Below are 24,095 nucleotides of genomic sequence, written 5' to 3' on the forward strand. Positions count from 1 at the left end.
TTTGAAGAACACATTTCTGTGTAGATTATACTGAAAAACTATTAATAAAGGCATAATAGATGTACATTTTCCGTTTCCATGGACTCTCAGACTAAGGAAATAAATCAACTTTGGCGGCCATTTTCTCGCTAATTTTACCTCTGAAACCAGGCAACCCCCACCTCCTTCAATGGAAATATGTTGAATTGTATACAGGATAAATTTTTTTTCTTTCATCAAAACCTAGGCAAATAGACCGGCTTTAAGATTATACCAATAACTCCATATGCCCCAAAGTTGACAAGCGCCTGATTCCACCGCATCGTGTCACAAATGTATTTATTCTCAATGGATGCAGCTCACCAATATTTCTGAACACATTCCTGCATTTTCTCTATTGTTTCTATCATTGACAATACATTGTTTCTGTTGCTCTTTAGGCTTCCTCACTTACCACTGAAGCCTTTTGTACATCCATATTATTTGTGCATCGATTGTTGTTTGGTTTTTACATTTTTTTGCACTTCATTTTTTTCTAAGTATTCTAAGAACACTCATGATGGCATGGTTTTTGTTTTGACTTTTCTGAAAAGCACTTCTCCTAAGTCGTGAGAAATGTAGCTATTGTGTGATGAATGCACCAGGATGTGATATATATAATGGTTTGGGGGAGACAGGGCAAAACAAACACAGAACGGCTGTACCATATTGCATTGTGAAGGTCATTAATAAACCTTTTATCAAAAAAAAGGAAAATTCCTGAAGTTTTTGTTCCTCGTGTCTGAATTTGTGTTTTTTCACTCGTCTCGTGGGTGGTTGGCGTGTGCTCTGGTGTGGTTTTCTCCTTCTGTCCTTTCAAACATCTATTATCGTTATCTCTCTTTTATTTGTATGTTACTCTCTGGTAACACTTCTAATCTTCGGCACTTATATGATCTAATTGTGTTGCAAGTACCGTAAAACTAAAACACTCACTAAAACTTAACTCACTTGTCTCTGGTGATTGGTTGGTGGGTGCTCTGGTGTGGTATGGTCCTTTACTCCTATCATATATCTGTCATCCTCATCTCTCCCAACTTGTATTTTGTGTTTGCCTCTCTCTCATTGCGTCAGTGGCCTTGAAGATGAAGTCACTCTTCTGTATTTCATGATCAAAATACAGTATAACACAGATAGGTCGAAAACAGAAGACTCGATTTCATGGATCTGTCGAACTGTGTCAGCCGTCCCTTTTTTTCTTCTTTATCTTTGTAAGATACCCCTCGAACTCCGGATCCCTCGAACTACCGAGGCTGGTCCCGACGAATTCGAGCTATCCGCGTTATATTGTATAAAAGGTTCGGTTCCTGACCATGCCAAGTCATGTGTGGTAACAGCCCATATACAAAGGAAGGCTAAGATGAACGAGTTTGATTTATGACCAAGTCTGACTTCAGCCATTTAATTATACCATGTTGACAATATAGAAATCCTCAGCCAGCAGTTCAGATGTATTAAGCCCAAAATTTTCCACTTTAAAAAAAATTAGTTTCTTAATTTGAAGTATTCATTGTATGTGCTTGAGAAATATTTTGTCAAAATCCAATTTCTGTATGTGGAACGACAAAAAACCCCCAACATAATGCAAGTTATTAGTAAGTACAATTTTTAAAAGAAACGTTTGGTTTTTTTTTCTGAATAATTTTGCTTTCTAGGCCTAGACCAGTTGAAAAGCTTGCTGATGATTTATTATATATGTCCCGACATGGTAGAATCAAGCGCTCATCAATTTTTGGTCATTTGGAGTTATTAGTATCATCTTAAAGCTTGTTTATTTGTTTTGCTTTCGATGAAAAAATTACCCATCTATCTTGAATAGACGTGGAGAAATTTGACGTTGAATGAGGTTGGGGTTGCTAGGTTTCAGAAGTAAAATTACTGAGAAAATGACGGCCAAAGTGTAGTGATTTCCCAAGTTGGAGAGTCTTTGGAAACTGAAAATTTATGTTTTTAGTGCCTTTAATCGCTTTCAGTAAAAATCCATGCAGAAATGTGTTTTTAAGTGGACGTAAACAGTGTTGAGCTAAAAAACAAAAATTTGAAAAAAAAAAATTGCCAGTAACTTCGATTTCATTATTTTGACAAGCACCTGATTTACCATGATGACTCACACACATATATATGTATATATATATATATATAGCATATTATATATATATATATATAAATATATATATATATATATATATATATATATATATATATATATATATAAATATATATTATGGACTAACATAGAGTGTGCACCGGCATGAATATGTATGTGTCACAACGTGGTGGAATCAGGCGCTTGTCAATTTTTGGAGCATGTGCACTTATCAGGAAAGTTTGGCGATTTACAAAGCTTTAGAATCGTTGGAAACTGAAAATTTACATTTTTGTGCTTTTATTCAACTTTTTCAGTAAAATCTACACATAATTGTGTTCTTAAATAGACATATAAGGTGTTGAGCTAAAAAAATTTTTTTTAAAATATTGCCAAACAGGCAGAAAAATGCCGATATTTTCAATTTCATTATTTTAACGAGCGCCTGATTTAACCAAGACTCCACACATATCGACTTCTTAGCCAGTCACACTATGAAATAGCAACAACAGAGAGCATTCTATAGCGCAAATTCCCCCTCAACAGCAAGCTCTGTACGCTTTACAATTTATATTATTACCCCAGCAGACCTGAGAGCATTTTGAAACAATCTCAACTTCCTGGGAAGCATACGGTGCAAGCTGGGCTAAAACACTGACACACTGACAACTGTCTGTGGCAGGGTGCCCATTTCCACCTTGGTGAAGTGAGAAAAATTTGTGGAAAGTGCCTTTCCCAAGGACATAACGTCGGGATGGAGGCTTGAACCCCCGAATCCACAACCTCACGATTTCAAGTCTCCCTCCGAGACCTAACTTCGACAACACACTCTATGGAACATTACAGCAACTGCAGCAAAGCTGCACTTATCACTACATGGCATTGGACAGAAGGGCGAGAGCCCAGATGTTGCTGGATCGATAACAACAACAACAACAACAACAACGATTTCAAGTCCGGTAGCCTAACCACTAGACTACCCACACCAGAGATTGTACACAGGCAGGTTAAACAAAAAAAGAGTGCAGGCTTTCTCTGTACTTTTATGATTTAATTTCTTCAGATAATCAAAACAGAGTACAGTAATTGTATAGTAAGCAAATAAATAACAATATGATCGAGTAAAGTAACAGAAGCTAACTAAATACATATAACTACATTAAGATGCCAATAGAACTTGCAATTGATTTTAAACCAAAGCAAATTTCTACAAAACACAATATGAGATGTAGACGATGTACTATCCTTTTTTACATGAACAAGATTCTCTACAATTACACAGTTGTTCAAAAACAAAAAAAGAAAAGGCATTCCGGGTTTAATATATACAAATCACAGTCATTTCATCACCTGAGAACTGTTTATAGAAAACAGAAGCAAAGCTTCTTCTCTGCATTCCCCGCGCGCGCTAGTTCTCAGGGGTAGTCAAGGAAGCAAAGTTGACAGTACCTTGTTCACACCTTTCAATTAAAAGATTTTCACAACAGGAAGACAGACTTAACAGATCTTTCTCTTCTTTTACATTCTCCTCCCTTGAGAGAGTCTATGTCTACATGACTATGGTCCTCCTACCCACACAGTGGCTGAACTTTACTGTTACAAGGACAGCTATTTTTTCTACCACAGCGTAAGAGCCCTACTCTTTGTTCTGGTTGTTAATTCAGTAGACTTGGGGTGTGTGCCGTTTGGCCTGATGCAATGCTTAACACTTTGCCATCACATCTCGCTGATCAACAAGAAGGCGAAACTTCCGCTGCCGTCACAAAATGCCAGTCAGCGATGTTTACACCGTTTCTTTGGGTTTCCCCCAAAATGCTTGTGATGGCAAGGGTTTTTACTAAATGAGCCTTGTGACGGCAAAGTGTTAAAAAGGTGGAGGTCTTAGACATTTGATTTTTGCTGAATTACAGGATATCATCCGGGGTAGGCATCGGAGGGGAGTATGAAGCTGCCATTGGAGATTCTATAGTTTGGAGCTCAAGCCTCTCAAACAGTAATATGCTACTGTTAAGATAAACACCCATCTATACTGGTAAGAATTTTCTTCAGTCTTGAGAAGAAATACATGATTTACAATCTCTCTTCTTGTGCCAGATCTGAAACAGATATATTGATTGAAAATCATGGTTAACCACTCACTTTCAAATATACCAATCCAAAACTAGAAGGCGTTTGAAATCTATTCTCTTAGCAGAGGCATAACAAACCAAAACAGAGATCTATGTCCAGAAGTCAATATGTTGCTGACCTCACTTATGATACTTTCTGTATTCTCACAAACAAAAAAACCCCTAGAAGATTCCACACGGCCTCAGTCGCGCACAGCGTTGATGATGGCCTTGAGATTCTCACAGCTGCTGACTGTGACCTGTGACATTGACCCTGAGGCCTGGAGGTCATGCAGACTCTCGGCCAGTCGAGGCGCCACGCTCGCAGACTTGACCTGTACCCGTGCCTGGTGAGGGGGAGACATACAGATGATTGAAGGGACAGATGATTGAAAGTACAGATGATTGAAAGGACAGATGATTGAAGGGAGAGATGACTGAAGGGACAGATGATTGAAGGGACAGGCGATAGAAGAGACAGATGATTGAAGGGACAGAAGATTGAAGCTGCACGTGATTGAAGCGAAAGACAATTAAAGCTACAGATGTCTGGCTTGTTTGTTTGTTTGAGTAAAGAGAAGCACATCGACTCAATACTGATCATTTAGTGCTGAGAAAAAGTAAGACAGACAGACAGACAGAAACAATAGAGGGAAAGTAAAGAAGAAGAACCTACCAGTGGTGCCCTCCAAATAGGCCTACCAGCAAGCAAAAGATGAAAAAAGCAGCAGAAGGTTGACAACTCATACAGCATGTTTTAATTTAGTTTTAGTAAGCGTTTTACAGCACTTGCAACACAATAAAGTCATACAAGTGTCGAAAATTAGAGGTGTTACAAGTGAGTAACAAACACAAAAAAGAAGGAGGAGAGATAAAGATGATAGATGTTTGACAGGAAAGAAGAAGCAAACCACACCAGAGCACCCACCATCCACCCCCATATACAGCATGTTTGAGTCATAGAGTCTCACACACACTGACAGGGCAGCACCATTCTGCCACCTTAAAGGAAAACCTAGCAGACCCACATGCCACTCGTGAGATCAAACTGACATTTTTACACATTGGATATAAGAGAAAATAACCACATCTTATCATCTTAGTCTTATATCTGTATCCAAAGCTCAAAGCCTCATATAAAGTATGTGAGGCAGTGTGGCGAAATCAGTTAAAAAACTGGCATTTTTCTACAGGTTTGTGAATTTTTATCCAATTTTTGTTTTTTGGCTCAACACCTTTCATGCCCAATAAAGAACACATTTCTGTGTGGATTTTACTGAAAGATGTTGATTAAAGACACAAAAAAATGTAAATTTTCAGTTTCCACTGACTCTCAAGCTAATGAAATAACTAATCTTTGGCGTCCATTTTCTCACTAGTGATCTTAATTGTGTCGATGGGTGTGTAAAAAAACCCTTTAAAAAACCCAAACATTTATCTCTCCCTCTCTCCCCCCAAAACAATGAAACCTCCTTCTTTTTGTATGTTACTCACTTGTAACAGCTCTAAGCTTTAGTAATTACAATATAACCTATTTGTGTTGAAAGTGCCTTCAAACTTTCACTAAAACGTTATAACCCCCCCAAAAAAACCCATGCCAAAACGGACCTTGTGGTTGTTGTAGACTAGCGCCCACAGAGCTGAGCTGGCCACCAGCTGGGTGCTGCCCTCTTCCTTCTTCTCTATCTGCTGCACCAGCATAGACACCAGCTTGTCTGGAGAGAAAAAAGTATACACATTAGAAGTATACAAATTAAGCAGAGAAAAAGTATACAAATTAAAAATATGTACACATTATCGGGAGAAAAAGTATACAAATCTGGTGGAAAAAGTATACGAAATAAAAGTATACAAATGATCTCGAGAAACAAGTACACAAATTTTAGAAATGACGGTCAGATGTGATTTACTTTTCTGATCCTCTGCTGGAAGAAAAAGACTGTGAGCTGTCAGCCCTTTGCGACCTATGAATACGTAGCATCATATAAGCATCATATCGTATATCTCATTCTAATTGTGGGCGGTTGGTGGATGCTCTGGTTATGTTTGCTCCTTCTTTCCTATCAAACATCTATTGTCCTTGTCTCACCTCCTTTTTTGTGTTTGTTGTTAACTCACGCGTATTACCTCTAATCTTCAGGACTTGAAAGACCTTATTTGAGTTGCAAGTGCCGTAAAACTCATACTAAAACTAAACACCTAAATTCTAAAAATACGTTGCTTTAGAAGTAATGGTCAGATATGAATTACTTTTGAAATCGCCCACTGGAAGAAAGTAACGGTAAACTGTCACCCCTTTGTGACCTAGGAAGACAAAGCACCATATAAACGTTATATCGCATATAAAATTCTGACTTTCTTCTCTCTCCCCCTTCCCCGGTGTACATTTACTTTTTCCTACCAAAAGTAATCCTTCGACAAGGGAGTTCCACAGTTGAAGGTTGCACCAGCCATAGAGGTCTTTTGTCCAAAATATTCGGATTTTGATTTTTCATGATTTTTCTAATTATAATTAGGTGAGTTAAAATGTGTTAACCCTATTCAATTCGGTAAAAAAAAAAACCAAAACCCCAAAAACAAAACAACTATGAAAACATGATCAATTTGCATATTTAAAGTTCAAGAAACATCATCCCTGTCACAAGAAAAACAAGCGACTTCCACAATTTTTATCCACCCTTTTAGAAGAATCAATCGGAGCTTCTCATTTCTCTTACGATACAAAGGATAGGCTCTTGTGCTTTTAAACTCGTTGAATATGCTCTAACAGCCACCTGTCCAAGCCAATCACCTGTACAAACGACCACTTCCTACTTCTCCCTTGCAGTTTTTCCATGTATTATAAAGTTAATGAGGGTGTGGTGGCAGAGCGGTTAGTGCACTTGCCTCCGAAGCGGAAAGTCCGGGTACGAGCCTCGGTTCGGGCATGGATTTTTTTTCACCCCCTCCTGCCCACCCAGGAGTAATGAGTACCTGACTTTACTCCTCAACAATCAGTGACTGCCCATCTTGGACAATTTGATCGGTATTCCCTACCTGCAGCCAGAAGCTTAGGCTTGTTGGGGGCGTGGCAGCAGAGGTTTCTCACGATGAGCGTGGCGCAGTGCTGGCAGCGTGTGGAGCCCACCTCCATCATGTCCAGGAGTACGGTCAGCACGTCTGTGGATCAGGACAAAAATGTGTTGATTAAGAGGTGTTGTGAATCAGGACAAAAACGTGTTGATTAACTCTCTTATCACCATAAAGAGGTCAGCAGGTCAGCAGGTCAGCACAGAAGAACCAAAATGGCTGCCAGCTGATGGCTTCCCAGCAAAAGAAATTGCCTTTGCTTTTGATCTAAGCGACGTATTTCAATTGAAATTTCACATCCAAAAACTTACGATGTCAGCATCTAAATTTAGAGTGGAATGTTCATATTTCTAAGCCTGCATTAAAGGCGGGTGCGTCAGGCAACCTAAACAAATGGGTAACGGGGATATATCAGGGAAATGTAGCTTTTTTAAGAGCATCCGAGCAAAGGAATGAATTGAGAACCATGATCGCTGATGTCTGTCGCAGATCTGGCACTGGATGAGATAGGTCACTTTGCAGAGATGCTGCACATCAGGATCGTCCAAACGATCAACCCACCTGGTATTTTGAGGATGATCTGCTGGCCATCAACACTGAAGGACAACGCCAGAAGTAACTCGCACCACAGCGTTTCCACAACGACACGAACTTTTCCGCGCTTTCGGCGAGGGTTGAGGTTAGAGAACTGGTTCAGGAATGAATTCTGGAGAGACAGAAGTTTAAACAGTGAAGGACGGTAAGTCAAATCGTCACTATAATATGAGAGTAAGTTAGACAAAGACAGTTAAAGTTCTCACTGGCTGCCTATCATATTTTGCTCTGTCAAAACAAGACTTATCTCTGCTACACATATTTTGTGCCTCTGATCAACATCATTTTTCAACATCCCACCCAGCCAGACCATCCGGCTTGCTAGAGACAGAAAGCTCTTTCTCCCCTTGATGTCCAGGAGGTACAAGAAGACGGATAAAGTAAAGTAACGAAGTAGGATCAACATTTTTCATTTAATTCCACAGAAGAAACTTTTCAAATGGTCATAAAAGGTGCAGAGCCCCCCAAAAAAAGAAAATATGGATAAAAAAATTACTCTGTGGGCAGAAAAATTGTCAGTTCCTTCCATTTGTGTCACGACGCGGTAGAATCAGACACTCGTCAATTTTTGGTCTGGTGAAGTTATGGGTATCGTCTTAAAGGTTGTTCATTTGTCTTGCTTTTGATTAAAAAATATCCAGTTCTCTTGAATACAAGTCGAGATATTTGCGACTGAAGGAGGTAGGGGTCACCTGGTTTCAGAGGTAAAATTAGTGGAAAATGGCTGCCAAAGTTTAGTTATTTCCTTAGCTTGAGAGTCCATGAAAACAGCAAATTTACACTTTTTGTGCATTTAATCAACATTTTTCAGTGCTGTCCACACCGGAATGCGTTCTTTAATGGACATGGAAGGAGTTAAGCCAAAAAACAAAAATTCAATAAAAATCCCCAAACCTGCGAAATAATGCCAGTTTTTTAAGTATTATTTTGACGAGTGCCTGATTTCACCACACTGCCTCAAATTCAGGCATTTTGACGAGGGCTTAATTTGACTGCGATGACACACACATGTCCCAGATTTACCTTCCACAGCACGTTGCGACACTCGGCAGACAGGACCAGGTTGGTGAGCAGGGTGAAGGCCTGTCTGAGGGTGGGGGAGCACTCGTCTCTGTCCAGCTCTCTCTGGGCCAGTCGCAGGATGTAGTGGAGCAGGGAGCCTTGACCGCTGGTCTTGCCCGTTGTCTGGGCGGACATTGTGGTGGTCAGTGAGCTGGCCGCTGTGGTGGGAGGAGAGTATCTTTTTATTTGGTAGAAGTTTTACGGCACTCGAAACTGCATAAGGTCATATGAGCGCCAAGGGGTGGATGTCAACAGAGAAGTCTTTACAGGAATCAGGCTTACTCTGCTCACATCTCTAGCTTGAGAGAGAGAGAGAGAGAGAGAGAGAGAGAGAGAGAGAGAGAGAGAGAGAGAGAGAGAGAGAGAGAGAGAGAGAGAGAGAGAGAGAGAGAGAGAGAGAGAGAGAGAGAGTGAGAAAAGTAACTTTTCAGAAAAACACAGGAAATCCATAGATAATGGAGAGCTTGAACGGTCAAATAAGTTCTGAATGGAATGCTGAAGTTTACTTTGATCAAAACCACGTCGCTAAAATTCAACAACTATGCTAAAAATAAACTGACCCGAGTCACAGTGAGCAATGTAAGCCAGTGTCTTTCTCCCTCTCTCTTTCTCTCCCCCCCCCCCCCCCCCCCAGTACTACAAATAGACTAACCAGAGTCACAGTGAGCCGTATAAGCCATCAGCAGAGACAGAGCGCTGGACATCAGAGCGGGGTCTTCCTGACACCACGACCACAGTCTCTGGGCTATAGTGGTCAGTCCACTGTGGAAGCACGCCACCTGGGGAGAAACCATCATCATCATCATCATCACCACTATCATCATCATCATCACTATCATGATATTCACTATCATCATTATCATTATCCAGTGCTAGATCTGCAACAGACATCGGCGATCATGGTTCTCCATTCATTCCTTTGCTAGGATGCTTTTAATAAAAGCTATGTTTCCCTGATCTTTCCCTGTTACCCATTTGTTTAGGTTCCATAAGCAGGTTGCTCTGGGACTACCCCAGCCTCGTTTGCCCTCAATTTTGCCAGTGAGAGCTAGATGTTCAAGACCTTTATGTCTATTCAGGTGTCCCAAAAACTGCATTTGCCGTTTCCTGATTGTTTTGAACAGTGAGTGTTGTACGTGGACTTCATCAAGCACTACCTCATTTATTTCTTTTCATACTATCTGACATTTTTGGTCATTTAGAGTTAAAAAGACCATGAGGTCAGAAACCAATGTTCTATCTACTCTATCAAAATCATAAGATTATTCAGATTTGTTATCCAGATATTCAAAGAATTGAAAAAGTTTGACATAATGTTGAGAAACTCAGAATTTAAAACGACAAATTTCTCAAAACTAGGTACTGAGCAGATAGAACTTTGTAGCAAAAATGTTGTGATTTGGGAAACTCCAAGTACAAGAGCAGATGTTGTACTATTTAGGGGCTCCAGTGGCTAAGTGAGCAGTCACTTCAGACTCAAGTAATGTCAAGCAAGTGTCGGCGACACAGGGTTTAGATGGGTGGTCACTGGGGTGTGTCCTTGAGCAAGACAAGACAACCCTAGCTCAAAATACAGGGCGCTGCACGGTGGCGACCGGTAATGGCATGGTTGTATATTGTTCTGTACTGGTGTAATATTGTGTATTTATGTATGTTTTGGTGAATGTATTTATGTATTCATAATTATGTATGTATGTATGTATGCACGTACGTATGTACGTACGTACGTATGTATGTATGTATGTATGTATGTATGTATGTATGTAAGTATGTATGTATGTATGTACGTATGTATGTATGTATGTATGTATGTACGTACGTACGTACGTATGTATGTATGTTTGACATTGTAAACCAAATTGCCCTTCTGGGATCAATAAAAGTGCAATTTATTTTTTTATTTTATTTATTTCATAGACCTGGTCACACAGTAAGCACAATGGTAATTTTTTTGGGCTGATTCTGTTTAGAGGTTTGTGCTGTGCTCGGAGGCAGAAAATCGTTGTTTAAGACAATTTTAGTACAAGGACAATTCAATTTTTAAAAGAAAATGACTAAATCTCTTCTCATGTCCTCTTCTCAGCAAGAAAGGTTAACGATTTAGTTTTAGTCTTAGTAAAGGTTTTACAGCACTTTCAACACAAATGAATCATAAAAGTGCTGAAGATTTGAGGCGTCTCTAGAGAGTAACATACAAAGAGGGTGAGGCAGTCCAACCTCCCTGAATCCTCCCCAAAGAGATGCCACTGCCAGACCTCCGTGGCAGGGCATCTCTGTAGAGAAGAAGAAGGAGAAATAAGGATGAGAGATGTTTGATAGGAAATAGGAGCCAACCAGACCAGAGCACACACCAACCACCCAGGCAAAGAAAAAAGACACATAAAGTGACAACAAAAACACAGATCTGTGCTGCAGTTTACATTAGTTCAGAACAGAAGCAACGGGTAAAAAAGATGTACAAGGTGCAGACCACAGACTTACAAAGGAAGAAGAAAAAGAAGAAGAAGAAGAAGAAGAAGAAGAAGAAAAAGAAGAAGAACAACAACAACAATAACAACAACAACAACAACCTGGACCGGTCACTTCTTTGGGCTGCGGGCCTACAAAAATAGAATAGCCAAAACATTGGACCCAATCTGTCCATTGTGCAGCGAGGAACCCCAAGATTTGGAGCACTGGCTGCAGAGATGCCCCGCCACGGAGGTCTGGCGGTGGCATCTCTTTGGGGAGGATTCAGGGAGGTTGGACTGCCTCACCCGCTACCCAAGAGAGGCGGTGGCCCTGGCGAAGAGCACGCTCTTCGGGGCTCCAAACATTTCGAACGGATAGGCTACCACACACAAACACAACAACATGAAACACCAGCGAGTCGGTTACCTTGACGTCTGCGTTGCCACACATAAAGTTGCGCAGGAAATCAAACATGATGATGATCTCCTGCAGGAACGGCTCCTCCTGAGGACATTGTACGTTTAGTTTTAGTAAAAGTTTTAAGGCACTTGCAACACAATAAGGTCATTTAAGTGCCGAAGATTAGAGGTGTTACAAGAGAGTAACAACAACAAAAAAGGAGGAGGGGAGATAAAGACGATCGATGTTCGATAGGAAAGAAGAAGCAAACCACACCAGAGCACCCACCAACTACCCACTTAGTGAAAGTTTTACGACACTTGCAACACAATAAGGTCATATAAGTGCCGAAGACTAGAGGTGTTACAAGAGAGTAACAACAACAAAAAAGGAGGAGGAGAGATCAAAACGATAGACATTCGATAGGAAAGAAGAAGCAAACCACACCAGAGCACCCGCCAACCGCCCACGGACATTGTAAGAACAAGCTACATAAAATATTAATAATTAATGATTGCATTTATAAAGCGCATATCCATTTTGCTTTAGGGGGTGTTTCACGGCACTTGCAACACAATTAAGTCATATAAGTGCCGAAGATTAGAGGTGTTCCCGGCCCATGCTGTTATACAGAAATTTATCATTATACAGAAAGACACAATGAATTATCTGCGCCCCACCTATGTGTACCAAGGATCCACTCACCTTCTTCCCCCCAGACTTGACCATGCCCAGGGTCTCCAGGCTGAGCTGGGCGTGTGTCTGTTTGACGTGTTCTATGGTAGACTCCACCAGGCCCGCTGTACCCAGGGACAGAAAGAAACTCTTGTCTAGTTAAGTTTTAGTACGAATTTTACAGCACTTGCAACACAATAAGGTCATATAAGTGCCGAAGAATAGATGTGTTGCAAGAGAGTTTTTTTTTTTTAAGTAAGAATTTTATGGCACTTGCAACACAATAAAGTCATATAAGTGCCGAAGAATAAATGTGTTGCAAGCGAGTTTTTGGTTGTTGTTTTTTTTTAAGTAACAGTTTTACAGCACTTGCAACACAGTAAGGTCATATACGTGCCGAAGAATAGATGTGTTACAAGAGAGTAACATACACAAACAAGAAGGAGGAGAGATAAGGACGATTGATGTTTGATAAGAAAGAAGGAGCAAAGCACACCAGATGGCCTGCCAACCACCCACTAAACTCTTGTTTAACGTACAGAACAAGAAGAGTACCAAAAACAAGTGAGGTAGCCTACAAAACTAGAGCATAAGGAAAGAAGGCAAAGAAAACTTCACAAATCTGTTTATGTGTAGCTGCTTTAAAAAAATTTTTTTAGGTACATTTCAGTCAAACCTGCTCTAAGAAAGAGTCACCTGTTCAAGACAATCACCTGCACAAACCACCACTCACTTCCCATCCCCCCCCCCCCCTCCTTGCGTATGTTTTAAATATTAAAATGACACTGTCCGAAACAACTACCTGCCGAAGACAATCACTTTTCTCCTCGAAAGTGGGTGGTTGTTGTGGACGGTTCCAACCGTCTTATAGCAGAACATCTTGTTCTTTTTTAGTTTTAGGAAGTGTTTTACGGCACTTGCAACACAATAAGGTCATATAAGTGCCGAAGATGAGAGGTGTTACAAAAGAGTAACAAACACAAAAAAGAAGGAGAAGAGATAAGGACGATAGATACTTGATAGGAAAGAAAAAGCAAAAGGCAAACCACACCAGAGCACCCGCCAACCACCCACAAACATCTTGTTCTTAATGGGAAAAATAGAAGGAAGAGGAAGCAGGGGCAGACCCAGAGAAACTTACTTGAAAGACAGCTGGGTGATGGACAAGGAGAATATACAGTTTTTGATAGCATGCAAGCAAAGAAATGAATGGCGACCCATGATTTCCAATGCCTGGTTCAGAACTTTATGGCGATGTATAGCAGGATCATTAACACAGTTCTGAGAACAGGGCCACAACAGCCAGCCTCAAAGGCCTACAATCACAATACGAGATTTGATGGCTTAAAAAAAAAAAATATATAAAAAATAAATCGATTGACGAATCAAAGAGACTCTCCTTAGGCATAATATGATGACCCAAAAAGCAACATACAGCACTTGCAACATCTGACAATTACATCCCTCATCAACACTTTGAGGACCAAGAAGACAGAAATAGTAAAAGTAAGTCATACGGGGTGGTCATTTTTCTTACAAAAACGACAAAAGGAAAAGGAAGGCCACGCAACAGGTGGATCGAGGGTGTCAAGGAAACCCTGAGAAATATAATATCACAACTGAAAGAGCTGCGGAGTTGGCCTACCTTAGAAAACTGCATCTCCCCATAACGCTTAACGGCAACAGAAGATGAAAAAAAAAAGGAAAGTAAGTAATGACAAAAGGAAGACTATATTCAGACTACAAAGAGGTGAAATCAGGACGACAGACCAGGGTAGACAGTATGTAGAAAAAAATAAGAAAAGGAAAAAAAATGGATTGATGGAATCAATGTTCCCTCCTACCTTCTAGAGCGGTCACTTTGGCCGACTGTGACACGGCCAGCAGAGACTTGAGGGTGCTGACCACACGGAGTCGAACCCCGGACCTCTGGCCCCCGGCCCGTCTCTTCTCCTCGCCCGCCGAGGACGTGACCGTGTCGAAGAGACCGACCAGGACCTTACACAGCAGGCGGCCGGCTGTCTTCTCCTCCGGATTACCCGATTCTGTGCCTGCTGGAAGAACATGGAGGAACAAGAAAATGTAGGTGTTTTTACATCCCCATTGACACAATTAAGATTATTTAGGAGGCAGGTCTGGACCCTATCTGACGGAAAAAAATTACACTCACCAAACATGTGAAAGCAAATGAATATAAATATCTTATCATATACAAGCCAAGAGTATAATCCATAAGTTTCTGAAAGCGCAGCTTTTTATTTAAAAGCAATATTCCAATTTTTCTTTGAGTTATGATATTTCTTCTGGGTCCTATTACATCGTTTTCTTGATGCAAGCCTGCAAGAACTAATTCACTCATTTTTCGCCAAACGAACACTCTGACAATGTGAAACTAGATCTTTTCATTTCCTAGACCCTTTAAAAGTTTTCAATAACAATAATGAGTACTTATAAATGACGGATCATGTTAAAACGAAACAAAAGTGAGGCATCCCCATCATGGCCGATATATCAGCGATAGGTCCGGAAAGAGAAAGGACAAAACGTTGTTTCCCAGAAGGCCTCACCTTCCTCCACACAGAGAGGGGCATCCAGGAGCTCGGACAGCGAGGCCGACTCGCAGATCCTGTCGGGGTTCTTCACCAGACTCTTGGCCTCCTCGCAGCACAACAGCCCCAGGAAGTTGAGACAAGCTGCGTGCTGGGTGGCGCGACTCGAGCTGTTCTCCTCTAGCATACAGCCCAACGACTCTGAAAGGTACGACGGAGAAACATTGGTTAGTTGCTTTGTTTTTTAAATTTTTTTTTATTTTGGGAAAACATTGGTAAGTCGTTTTGTTATTTTTTGTTTTTTTATTTTGGAAAAACATTAGTTAGTTGTTTTGTTATTTTTTGTTTTTTTATTTTGTTTCTTTCCTATTTTTTTGGGGTCACGTGTCCCTTTTTTTGGGAGCCATGTTAGTGATCTTAATCGTACCAGTCATTGATGAAGAAAATGTAAAGGAGTATGTACAATGATATTAAAAACATTCAAATGAATCTACGAGAGAATGTGAATAACAAAAAGAAGACATTGTTGTTGCTGGCAAACAGAACGTTGGATAAGATAGATAATACTTAATTGATCCTTGGTTGGAGGAATTTTGCTATGTTTGAATTACAAAGTTCTAACTGATCGGTACCTACATTGTTTAAAACAATTTTTTCTTCTTCTTTTTTTGTCCTATGCCCCTTTTCCGGCGCCATGTAAGTGACCTTTTAGTTAGCTTAAGTAAAAGTTTTACAGCACTCGCAACAAAATAAGGTCATATAAGTGCCAAAGATTAGAGGTGTTACAAGAGAGTAACAAACATAAAAAAGAAGGAGGAGAGATCAGGACAATAGATGTTCGATAGGAAAGAAGGAGCAAACCACAACAGAGCACCCGCCAACAACCCACTGTTAGTGACCTTATTTGCACCAGACAATCATTGACTAAGAAAATGTGAGGGAGTTTGTACAACGATATTTCAACATAAAAATGGATCTAAGAAAGAATATTATGAAGAACAAAAGGAAAACATCGTTGTTGCTGTTGTTTGTATGTTGGCAAACAGAATATCAGATAAGACAAGATACATTTTAATGATCCTCATTTGAACTGACTGGGATTGAGGCCTGGGCATAAAAAATAAGAAGATAAAAACAGAATCCAAGCTGCCGCAATATGATTTTACTGAGGACTGCTTCAGGTACAAACGACCTGGTAAAAGAACACATGAAAGTATCCTGAAAGAACTTGGTACACAACAAGGTTAGTCTAAGATCAGCAAAAGGAGACTCAAGTTCCTCCATTCCATACACAAAAACATGAAAATAGACCCGATGACAACTGGGCTAAATGAATACAGTCAACATTTTCTAAGACAGCCACTCATTATCAATGAAAAAAGTGGCCGTCTGACACAGCGTAATTATAAAAGAAAACACAAGGGGAGAAATGGGAAGTGGCTATTTGTACAGCTGATTTCTTATACAGGTTAGCCACTTCCCATTTTAAAGTACATATGACTGTATTTTAACAGAATACAAAATTTTCAAAGAATTCTGTACACAAACGAAAAAGGAAGTCTCTGGATTGCAAATTTCAGAAAGCAGGAAAATGTGTCATTACCAGTTGTTTTTTTCTCTGCAGTCTTAAATCAGTTACTAAATGTGTACGACATGGTGGAATCAGGCGCTCGTCAATTTTGGGTCATATGGAGTTATTGATATCATCTTAAAGCCTATCCATTTGCTTTACTTTTGATGAAAAAAATATCAATCTATCTAGAATAGAAATAGAGATATTTGTGGTTGAAGGAAGTCAGAGTCACCTGGTTTCAAACGTAAAATTACAGAGAAAATGGCTCCCTAGTTTGGTAACTTCCATTGCCTGAGAGTACTTGGAAACTGAAAATTTACATTTTTTGTGCCTTATTAATGTTTTAAAAAAATAAAATCCATACAAAAATGTGTTTTTAAATGGATATAAAAGGTGTTGAGCAAAAAAGAAAATTAGAAAAAAATTGCCATTCGGCCCCCCCTAAAAAAGCCGAATTTCTTTGATTTAATTATTTTGATGAGCGCCTGATTCCATCACGATGCCTAACAAATGACTTGTCACCTGTGAGCGGAGCCCAGATCTGTCCCACCACAGAGGTCAGAGTGGTCAGGGCAGGCTGTCCCGCCGTCTGTAGTAAACTGGTCAGTAAGTCCAACACACTGACCGATACATTGAGGCACACTTCACCCAGGTCGTCTTTTTCTGAGACAAAAAAAAGAAGAGAAAAGAGTCCCTGGTTTAGTTTTAGTAAGTGTTTTACGGCACTTGCAACACAGTAAAGTCATATAAGTGCCGAAGATTAGAGGTGTTACAAGAGAGTAACAAACACAAAAAAGATAAGGAGGGGAGATAGAGACGACAGATTTTTTTATAGGAAAGAAGGAGCAAACCACACCAGAGCACCCGGCAACCACCCACTGTCCCTGGTTTAGATTAACACATCGAGGGCAATACAAGCATAATGCCCAGCATAAAACGATTAGCAAAAAGCTTGTGCAGTTAAGTGAATCGCGACCTCAGTGCTTTCTTGTCGTATCTCCATTTTTTTTTTAACATGGAAAATGTGATTTCTTCTTCTTATTTTATTATCATTATTATTATTATTCTCATTATATAATAATAATAATAATTATTATTATTATTATCGCCCATGCAGGTAGGGGGGGGGGCATGGGGGAGCAAAGAATACGCCTGCCATTATACTGCTTTCCTAGTAGGCGACTAAAGGTGCATAGGTCAGGTCACCCGAAAAGTGCCAGTTCGCGGAGGACCAACTACCCGACCCAGTAAAAACAGTCAGTTACAGAAAATCTTGGGAGATGGAGGAACTTCAGCATCAGTAGGAACATCAAGAGGCTAGCCCAGGATAGAGAAAGGTGGAAAGTGTCTGTCCGTGGCCTATACCCTGGTGCAGGGTGAGAAAGGCCTGATCAGCCATCTCCGCACACACCTCACCCCTCCAGTGATGTGAAGTCAAGGTCATCTTCGCCAGCGGAGGATGAACATTGTTATTATTTTTATAATTATCATCATCATTATTATTATTATTAAATCATTACTGCTGTTGTTATTGTCATTATCATTATTATTGTTATTATTGGTATTATTATTATTTTTATCATTATTAGTCGTATTATCATTATTATTTTTATTATTATTATCACTATAATTATTATCGTTAAATGACCAATCTGTAGGTTTACCTACCTCTCCACTGCAGCAGCAGTAGTGAAGCCAGAGACGTGAGGCCCGAGGAGTGGCGCAGCAGCTCCATGCGAGTGTTGGTGTCAAGGACAACGCACGAGGTCAAGAGGTCGGCCACCGCCCCGTACATGCGCAGGAAGTCCATCAGGTTGAGCGCACAGGCCGACCCCATCTGACCAGCGGTCATCTCCTCACACAGCACCTGGACCAGGCCTGGGTCCACAGCGCTGAGAGGATAAGATAAAATAAGGTAGGGTAAATTGAGATGAGATAAGGTAGGAAAAGATTAGATGAGATAAGATAAGGTAAGATAAGAAAGGATAAGATGAGATGAGATATGGTAAGATAAGAAAGGATAAGATGAGATGAGATATGGTAAGATAAGAAAGGATAAGATGAGATGAGATATGGTAAGATAAGAAAGGATAAGATGAGATGAGATATGGTAAGAAGAGATAAGGTAAGATGAGAAGAGATGAGATGAGATAGGGTAAAATAGGATAAGGCAAGATAAGATGAGATAAGATAAAATACCATGAGAAAAGACAAAATAAGGTAAGACAAGATAAGATGAGATAAGATGAGATAAGATATGATAAGATAAGATAAGAGAAGGTAAAATAAGGTAAGGTAAGATAATGTTAGATAATATAAGATAAGAACATTGATACGATAGCAGCCTTTTGCAGCAGGGAAAAGGCAAGGCGAAGACAAAAAATCAGAAGGAAAGAAAAGAACTATTAAAAATTTTTTAAAACTTTCATCACAAAGGTGTTAACAGATTTTGGAGGGTTAACAAAAAAATACCAAACAAGATAAGACAAGCTAATTGAATAAAGAAGCCAAATGTATGCCACACGACTTTTAGTTTTAGTGTTTTAGTGTAGAGGTTTTACGGCGCTCGCAACTGCAAAAGGTCATATGAGCGCCAGAAGATTAGAGGTGTTACAAGAGAGTAACAAACATAAAAAAGAAGAAGGGGAGATAGGGATGATAGATGTTTGATAGGAAAGAAGGAGCAAACGACACCAGAGCACCCGCCAACCACCCGCTCCACACGACTTTAAAAATGTTTTCACACCCTTAACTCTTTGAACCCCATCAGACGCTGGGAGAGTACAGTACTAGTGACAACTGTTTCGTTTCATTTAAAGCTAGTTTTTTCTTGTTTTTTTCAAACTATTCCCGAACCAAGTTTTTTAGAAATGACTAAGCCTTTGTTTACGCTATTTAGAAGTTTGAGGCAAGCTTTTGCGGTTATAATGACACATAGTGCACTAGGTTTAGGTGACTGTAGAAAAAAAAACTCTGGGGAAACGGTGAAAAGAATTCAGGGCTTAAAGAGTTAATTTTGAAAGTTACCAAAAACTGAACTCACTTGAGTAGTGAGGTTATGAGAGAGTGACTCTTCATGTCGCTCAGGCTTCTCTGGGGGGTCAAGTTGACCAGGTTGGTCATCAGCTTGACCACGGCACACAGCACGCCCGGGGTGGCAATGTTCTGACCCTCTGGGACTGTAGTCTGGACGGTGGTGGCCGGACGTGCATGCACTCTCTCTTGGGGGACGTCTCCTGGGATTTTTAGTTTTAGTTTTAGTAAGGGTTTAACTGCACTTGCAACACAATAAGGTCATATAAGTGCCGAAGAATAGATGTGTTACAAGAGAGTAACATACACAAAAAAGAAGGAGGGGAGATAAGGATGATAGATGTTTGATAGGAAAGAAGAAGCAAACCACACAAGAGCACCCACAATCCACCCACATTTATCAAAACATGTATCAGTCTCTCTCTCCAACCACCCATGATAACCAGCTTATAATGTACTGAAACAAACCAAGATAGGCAGAAAAAACAGCGGGAAAGAATTTCATTGTTCATTGTTTCAGGAAGCAACATCCCTGCATTCCGAACACGTCCATTCATGCTCCGTTGCTCTCTCCAAAATTTCGCTAAGGGTCTTTCTATTGATTGTGCCAGTGCATATCAAGTTGAACGTTCTTCTGTTCTTTCCTGCAAAGGGTGCCAGACTTTCCGCTTCCTTTCTGTATTCCCAAAACCATCATCCTCTCCACAGTGGGAAAGAAAAAAGTAGTAAAGGGTACTTACCCTTTTAGTTTTTGAAGGAGTTTTAGGGCACTCGCAACACAATAAGGTCATATAAGTGCCGAAGACTAGAGGTGTTACAATACAGTAACAAACACAACAAAAAGGAGGAGAGATAGATGTTTGATACGAAAGAAGGAGCATCCGCCAACCACCCACCTTAACGCAGGGAGAAAGCAAGAGGACAAAAAAGAACCATAGGAAAGAAAGAAACAGATAAGGGCCATCCGCACTTCTTTCAGCAAAAACGCAAAAATAATGTGGGGAAAATTCTTCCTCCCAACCTTGAGATCCCCGAGGAGTCTCCATATTGGAGGACGAGCTCAGGCTGTTCTCTTGTAAGGCTGCCAGACCCGACGCTTTACTCCGGTCTGTCGAGAGGGTCTGCCGAGAAATAAGGAAGCCAGAACATAAAAGCTACAGAGGCCGACATAGATTGTATGTTGTTGGGGTTTTTTGTAAAGTTTTACGGTGGTCGCAACTGCATAAGGTCATATGAGCGTCAAGGGGTGGATGTCAACAGAGAAGTCCAAACAGGGAATCAGGCTTACTCTACTCACTTCTCTAGCCTCAATAGCACAAAGTCTGCTTCGACTATCAAGGCACCCTGGAAATAGCAGTTCACAAGAGAGTGACAAACATACAAAAGAAGTAGAGGAAAATGATGATAGCAAGGATGAGGAAAGAAAAAGCATGACATTGATAAATCACCCCACTTACAAGAAAAAAATGCACAATGTAGGCACAACTTAAGAAAAATAATCAAACAAGTTTTTTTCTCACTCTCCTGAAATATTTCGCTTTCTAGGCTTAGAACAGTTAGAAAACTTGCCTGGGATATATATATATATATATAAATATATATGAAACTGATATATCTTATATTCATATATTCTCACCTTTGATCTTGCTGTGATGTTGGGCGTGGGGTGGGTGGACAGACTAGACACACTGGTGAGTGCTGTGGCCCCGGTGCGGTCCAGGCTGCTTGCATCTGATGAGGGAAAAAGAGAGAAATGACTCCCGATTTCTCGTAAAAATCCATCAAAAACTGGTAGCAAGGTTTTTAAAAAAAATGCACCATATCCTCTCCTTCCCATTGATAATTAATGCTCCAGACAGATAAGGGTAGGTGTGAAATAGCAAAGAATCCTGCTTCCAAGAGAAAAAAAATGAGATAAATGAATAACTCTATTGCACCTTTTGTTTGAGTAAAGAAACGTGAAAATAACCAACCTGTGTCCTGCGCGCTCATATGACCTTATGCAGTTTCTAGTGCTGCAAAATTTTACACCCCCCCCCCCCCCCCCCCCTTACAATAAAAGAGGGAAGCACATTGACATTCAAAAAGGTCAGTTTAAGTAGGGAAAAAGTAAGACAGACAGACAGACAGAAACAGCTGAGGGAAAGAAAAGAAGTAGGAAGCCTGTCACAAAAGAAGCAAGCATGGCAAGTTCATCATTATTAGACGATAATTAGTCTAGTTAACAATTTGCAGTCACAAAGCCAGCAGTACAAAATACCCCAACTGGTCACCCAGCCAGGAGAGTGACTGCAACGAACTTCCTGGGCCTGGCGCAGGTGCCAGATGACCTGAACAGATAGTGTTAAAGAGTTTTTCCAATTGAATTCAAAGGAAGCAAAAAAATGAGATGAGACGTTTCATTTTGCTAGCGCAGTGGCAATCTGACCTGTTGACTCCTGATGCTAAACGACTGACAATTATCTAACCTGTTGACCCCTGATGCTAAACGACTGACAGTTATCTAACCTGTTGACCCCTGGGGCTAAATGACTGACAATTATCTAACCTGTTGACCCCTGGGGCTAAACGACTGACCTGAGGAGGAGAGGGAGGAGTTGGCGGTGGACTCCAGCACCAGGGGCAGCTCTGTGGTCACCAGGATGGGCTGGATGACTGACGGGGTGTACAGCGAGGTCAAGAGGTCAGCCGCCACGCTGTAAAAGTTGGTGTGACTCAGCAGGGCGATCAGAGCGTCCACTCCCACCAGCATCACCTGGGGGCACACACACAGAAACAAATTTGGTCATGAAAGCATAACCCAGATATCTCAAAATTTACACAACATTAACAATGGAAATGGGCTAGTCACAAAAGAGGAATGTTTGTTTTAGTAAGGTTTTAAAAAAATGTTTAGTAAGAGTATCACGGCACTTGTTACACAATAAGGTTATATAAATGCTAAAGATTAGAGGTGTTACAAGAGAGTAACAAACACAAAAAAGAAGTAGGGGAGATAAAGACAATAGATGTTTGAGAGGAAAGAAGAAGAAAACCACACCAGAGCACCCACCAACCAACTTTAGTAAGGTTTTACTGCGCTTGCAACAGTCTCTTTGTTTGGGATTTTTTTAAAGAGTAAAGAAAAGCATATCTATACAACAAATGTCATTAAGTGCTCAGAAAAAGGACAAAAGACAGACAAAAAGAACAGAGAAAGAGAAAAGAATGGCTGTTTCACTAAAGAGAAATACATCCACGTGAAAACAGTCATTTATTGCTGGAAAAGCGTAAGCCAGACAAACAGAAACAATGAACAGAGAGAAAAGAAGTAGGATCAACTACCCTCCAACAGACAGACAGACAAACACACAACCTGTTTATATTAAAGCAACGAGTATGAAGCCCTCATGAAAGAAAAGGGTCACACTTCAATTAGACATATTTTCTGTCTACAAACAACAAAAAACAAAAAACAAAATACAATTTGGAAAGAAAAGTAAACATAAATTAATCCACTTTTAGTCTGATCTCCTCCCTGATTTTTAAAAAAGATAGCTAAATAAATATATAAAAAATAAGTTATAAAAAATTTAACACTAAATTTAAAAAAAGAAAGAAGATAAATAAATAAATAAAATAGAACAACGAAAACAAAATTAAAAAATAAATAAATGAAAATTTTATTGCAACTTCCTAGACTTGTTTTTCTTTCTCCAAAGCCAAACTGTCCCAGACTGGGATCATGCAGTAACTGTACGGTACCTGATAGTCCGTGTCGGTGACCAGCGGGCCTTGCCAGGTGCCAGGGCCGGTCTCCAGGTCACCGCTGGGCATGCTCTGGGAGGTCAGGTTGACCAGTAGGAGGGCGGCCTGGGATGGAGGAGGAGAACGAAAGGATTTAGAAAACCCTCTGCTCCCAACATATTATCCAGACTCCTCCATTATGCAGACTTTTCCATTAACTGGACTTTTCCATTATCTGGACATCTCCATTATTTGGATTTTTCATTTAATTGGAATTCTCCAATATTACCTGGACTTCTCCATCACCTGGATTTCTCCAACATCTAGATTTCTCCGTTATCTGAACCTCTCTATTATCTAGCCTTCTCAATTACCTCCACTTCGTCAATATCTGGAGTCTTCCATTATCTAGACTTCTCATTTATCTGGACACCTCCATTATCAAAACTTTCTCCTTTTATCTTGACTTCTCCATTCATCAGGACTTTGCCATCATCTGAAGTTCTCCTTTAACTGGACTTTTCCATTATCTGGACTTCCAGTTAATCTGGACTATTATCTGCAGTTCTGATTTGTCACAACTTTTCTACTATTTCTTTCCCTTAATCTGGACTTCTCTAATTCTCGTTTAAGTGGACTTATCTTTTGTTAAGTTTATTTCGCCTACTCCTTTTCTCCATTTCTCTTCCTCTCCAATATTTGCACCCACCCCCACCCACGAACCTACATGCTGACACACCATGCTACACTCC

At 40.2% G+C, this 24,095-nt stretch overlaps 1 protein-coding gene across 1 annotated transcript in view; it reads right to left on the minus strand.

Moving 5' to 3' along the window:
- Positions 1-3,134: 3,134 nt before the first annotated feature.
- LOC101845471 (rotatin) overlaps positions 3,135-24,095 on the minus strand; it is a 91,526-nt gene continuing 70,565 nt past the window's right edge. The window contains exons 32-48 of the mRNA XM_005099409.3: positions 23,362-23,469; positions 22,195-22,372; positions 21,254-21,348; positions 20,639-20,738; positions 19,628-19,820; positions 18,253-18,476; positions 17,107-17,247; positions 15,030-15,212; positions 14,307-14,516; positions 12,493-12,587; positions 11,815-11,892; positions 9,590-9,716; positions 8,899-9,095; positions 7,843-7,987; positions 7,249-7,371; positions 5,821-5,927; positions 3,135-4,559 (exon numbers count right to left, since the gene is read on the minus strand). Of these exons, the coding sequence (XP_005099466.1) occupies positions 4,416-4,559; positions 5,821-5,927; positions 7,249-7,371; positions 7,843-7,987; positions 8,899-9,095; positions 9,590-9,716; positions 11,815-11,892; positions 12,493-12,587; positions 14,307-14,516; positions 15,030-15,212; positions 17,107-17,247; positions 18,253-18,476; positions 19,628-19,820; positions 20,639-20,738; positions 21,254-21,348; positions 22,195-22,372; positions 23,362-23,469 (2,448 nt within the window). The 3' untranslated portion in view covers positions 3,135-4,415. The remainder of the gene's footprint in view (positions 4,560-5,820; positions 5,928-7,248; positions 7,372-7,842; positions 7,988-8,898; positions 9,096-9,589; positions 9,717-11,814; positions 11,893-12,492; positions 12,588-14,306; positions 14,517-15,029; positions 15,213-17,106; positions 17,248-18,252; positions 18,477-19,627; positions 19,821-20,638; positions 20,739-21,253; positions 21,349-22,194; positions 22,373-23,361; positions 23,470-24,095) is intronic.

The sequence above is a fragment of the Aplysia californica genome, unplaced genomic scaffold (genome assembly GCF_000002075.1).
Source record: "Aplysia californica isolate F4 #8 unplaced genomic scaffold, AplCal3.0 scaffold00212, whole genome shotgun sequence".
Taxonomy (NCBI): domain Eukaryota; kingdom Metazoa; phylum Mollusca; class Gastropoda; order Aplysiida; family Aplysiidae; genus Aplysia; species Aplysia californica.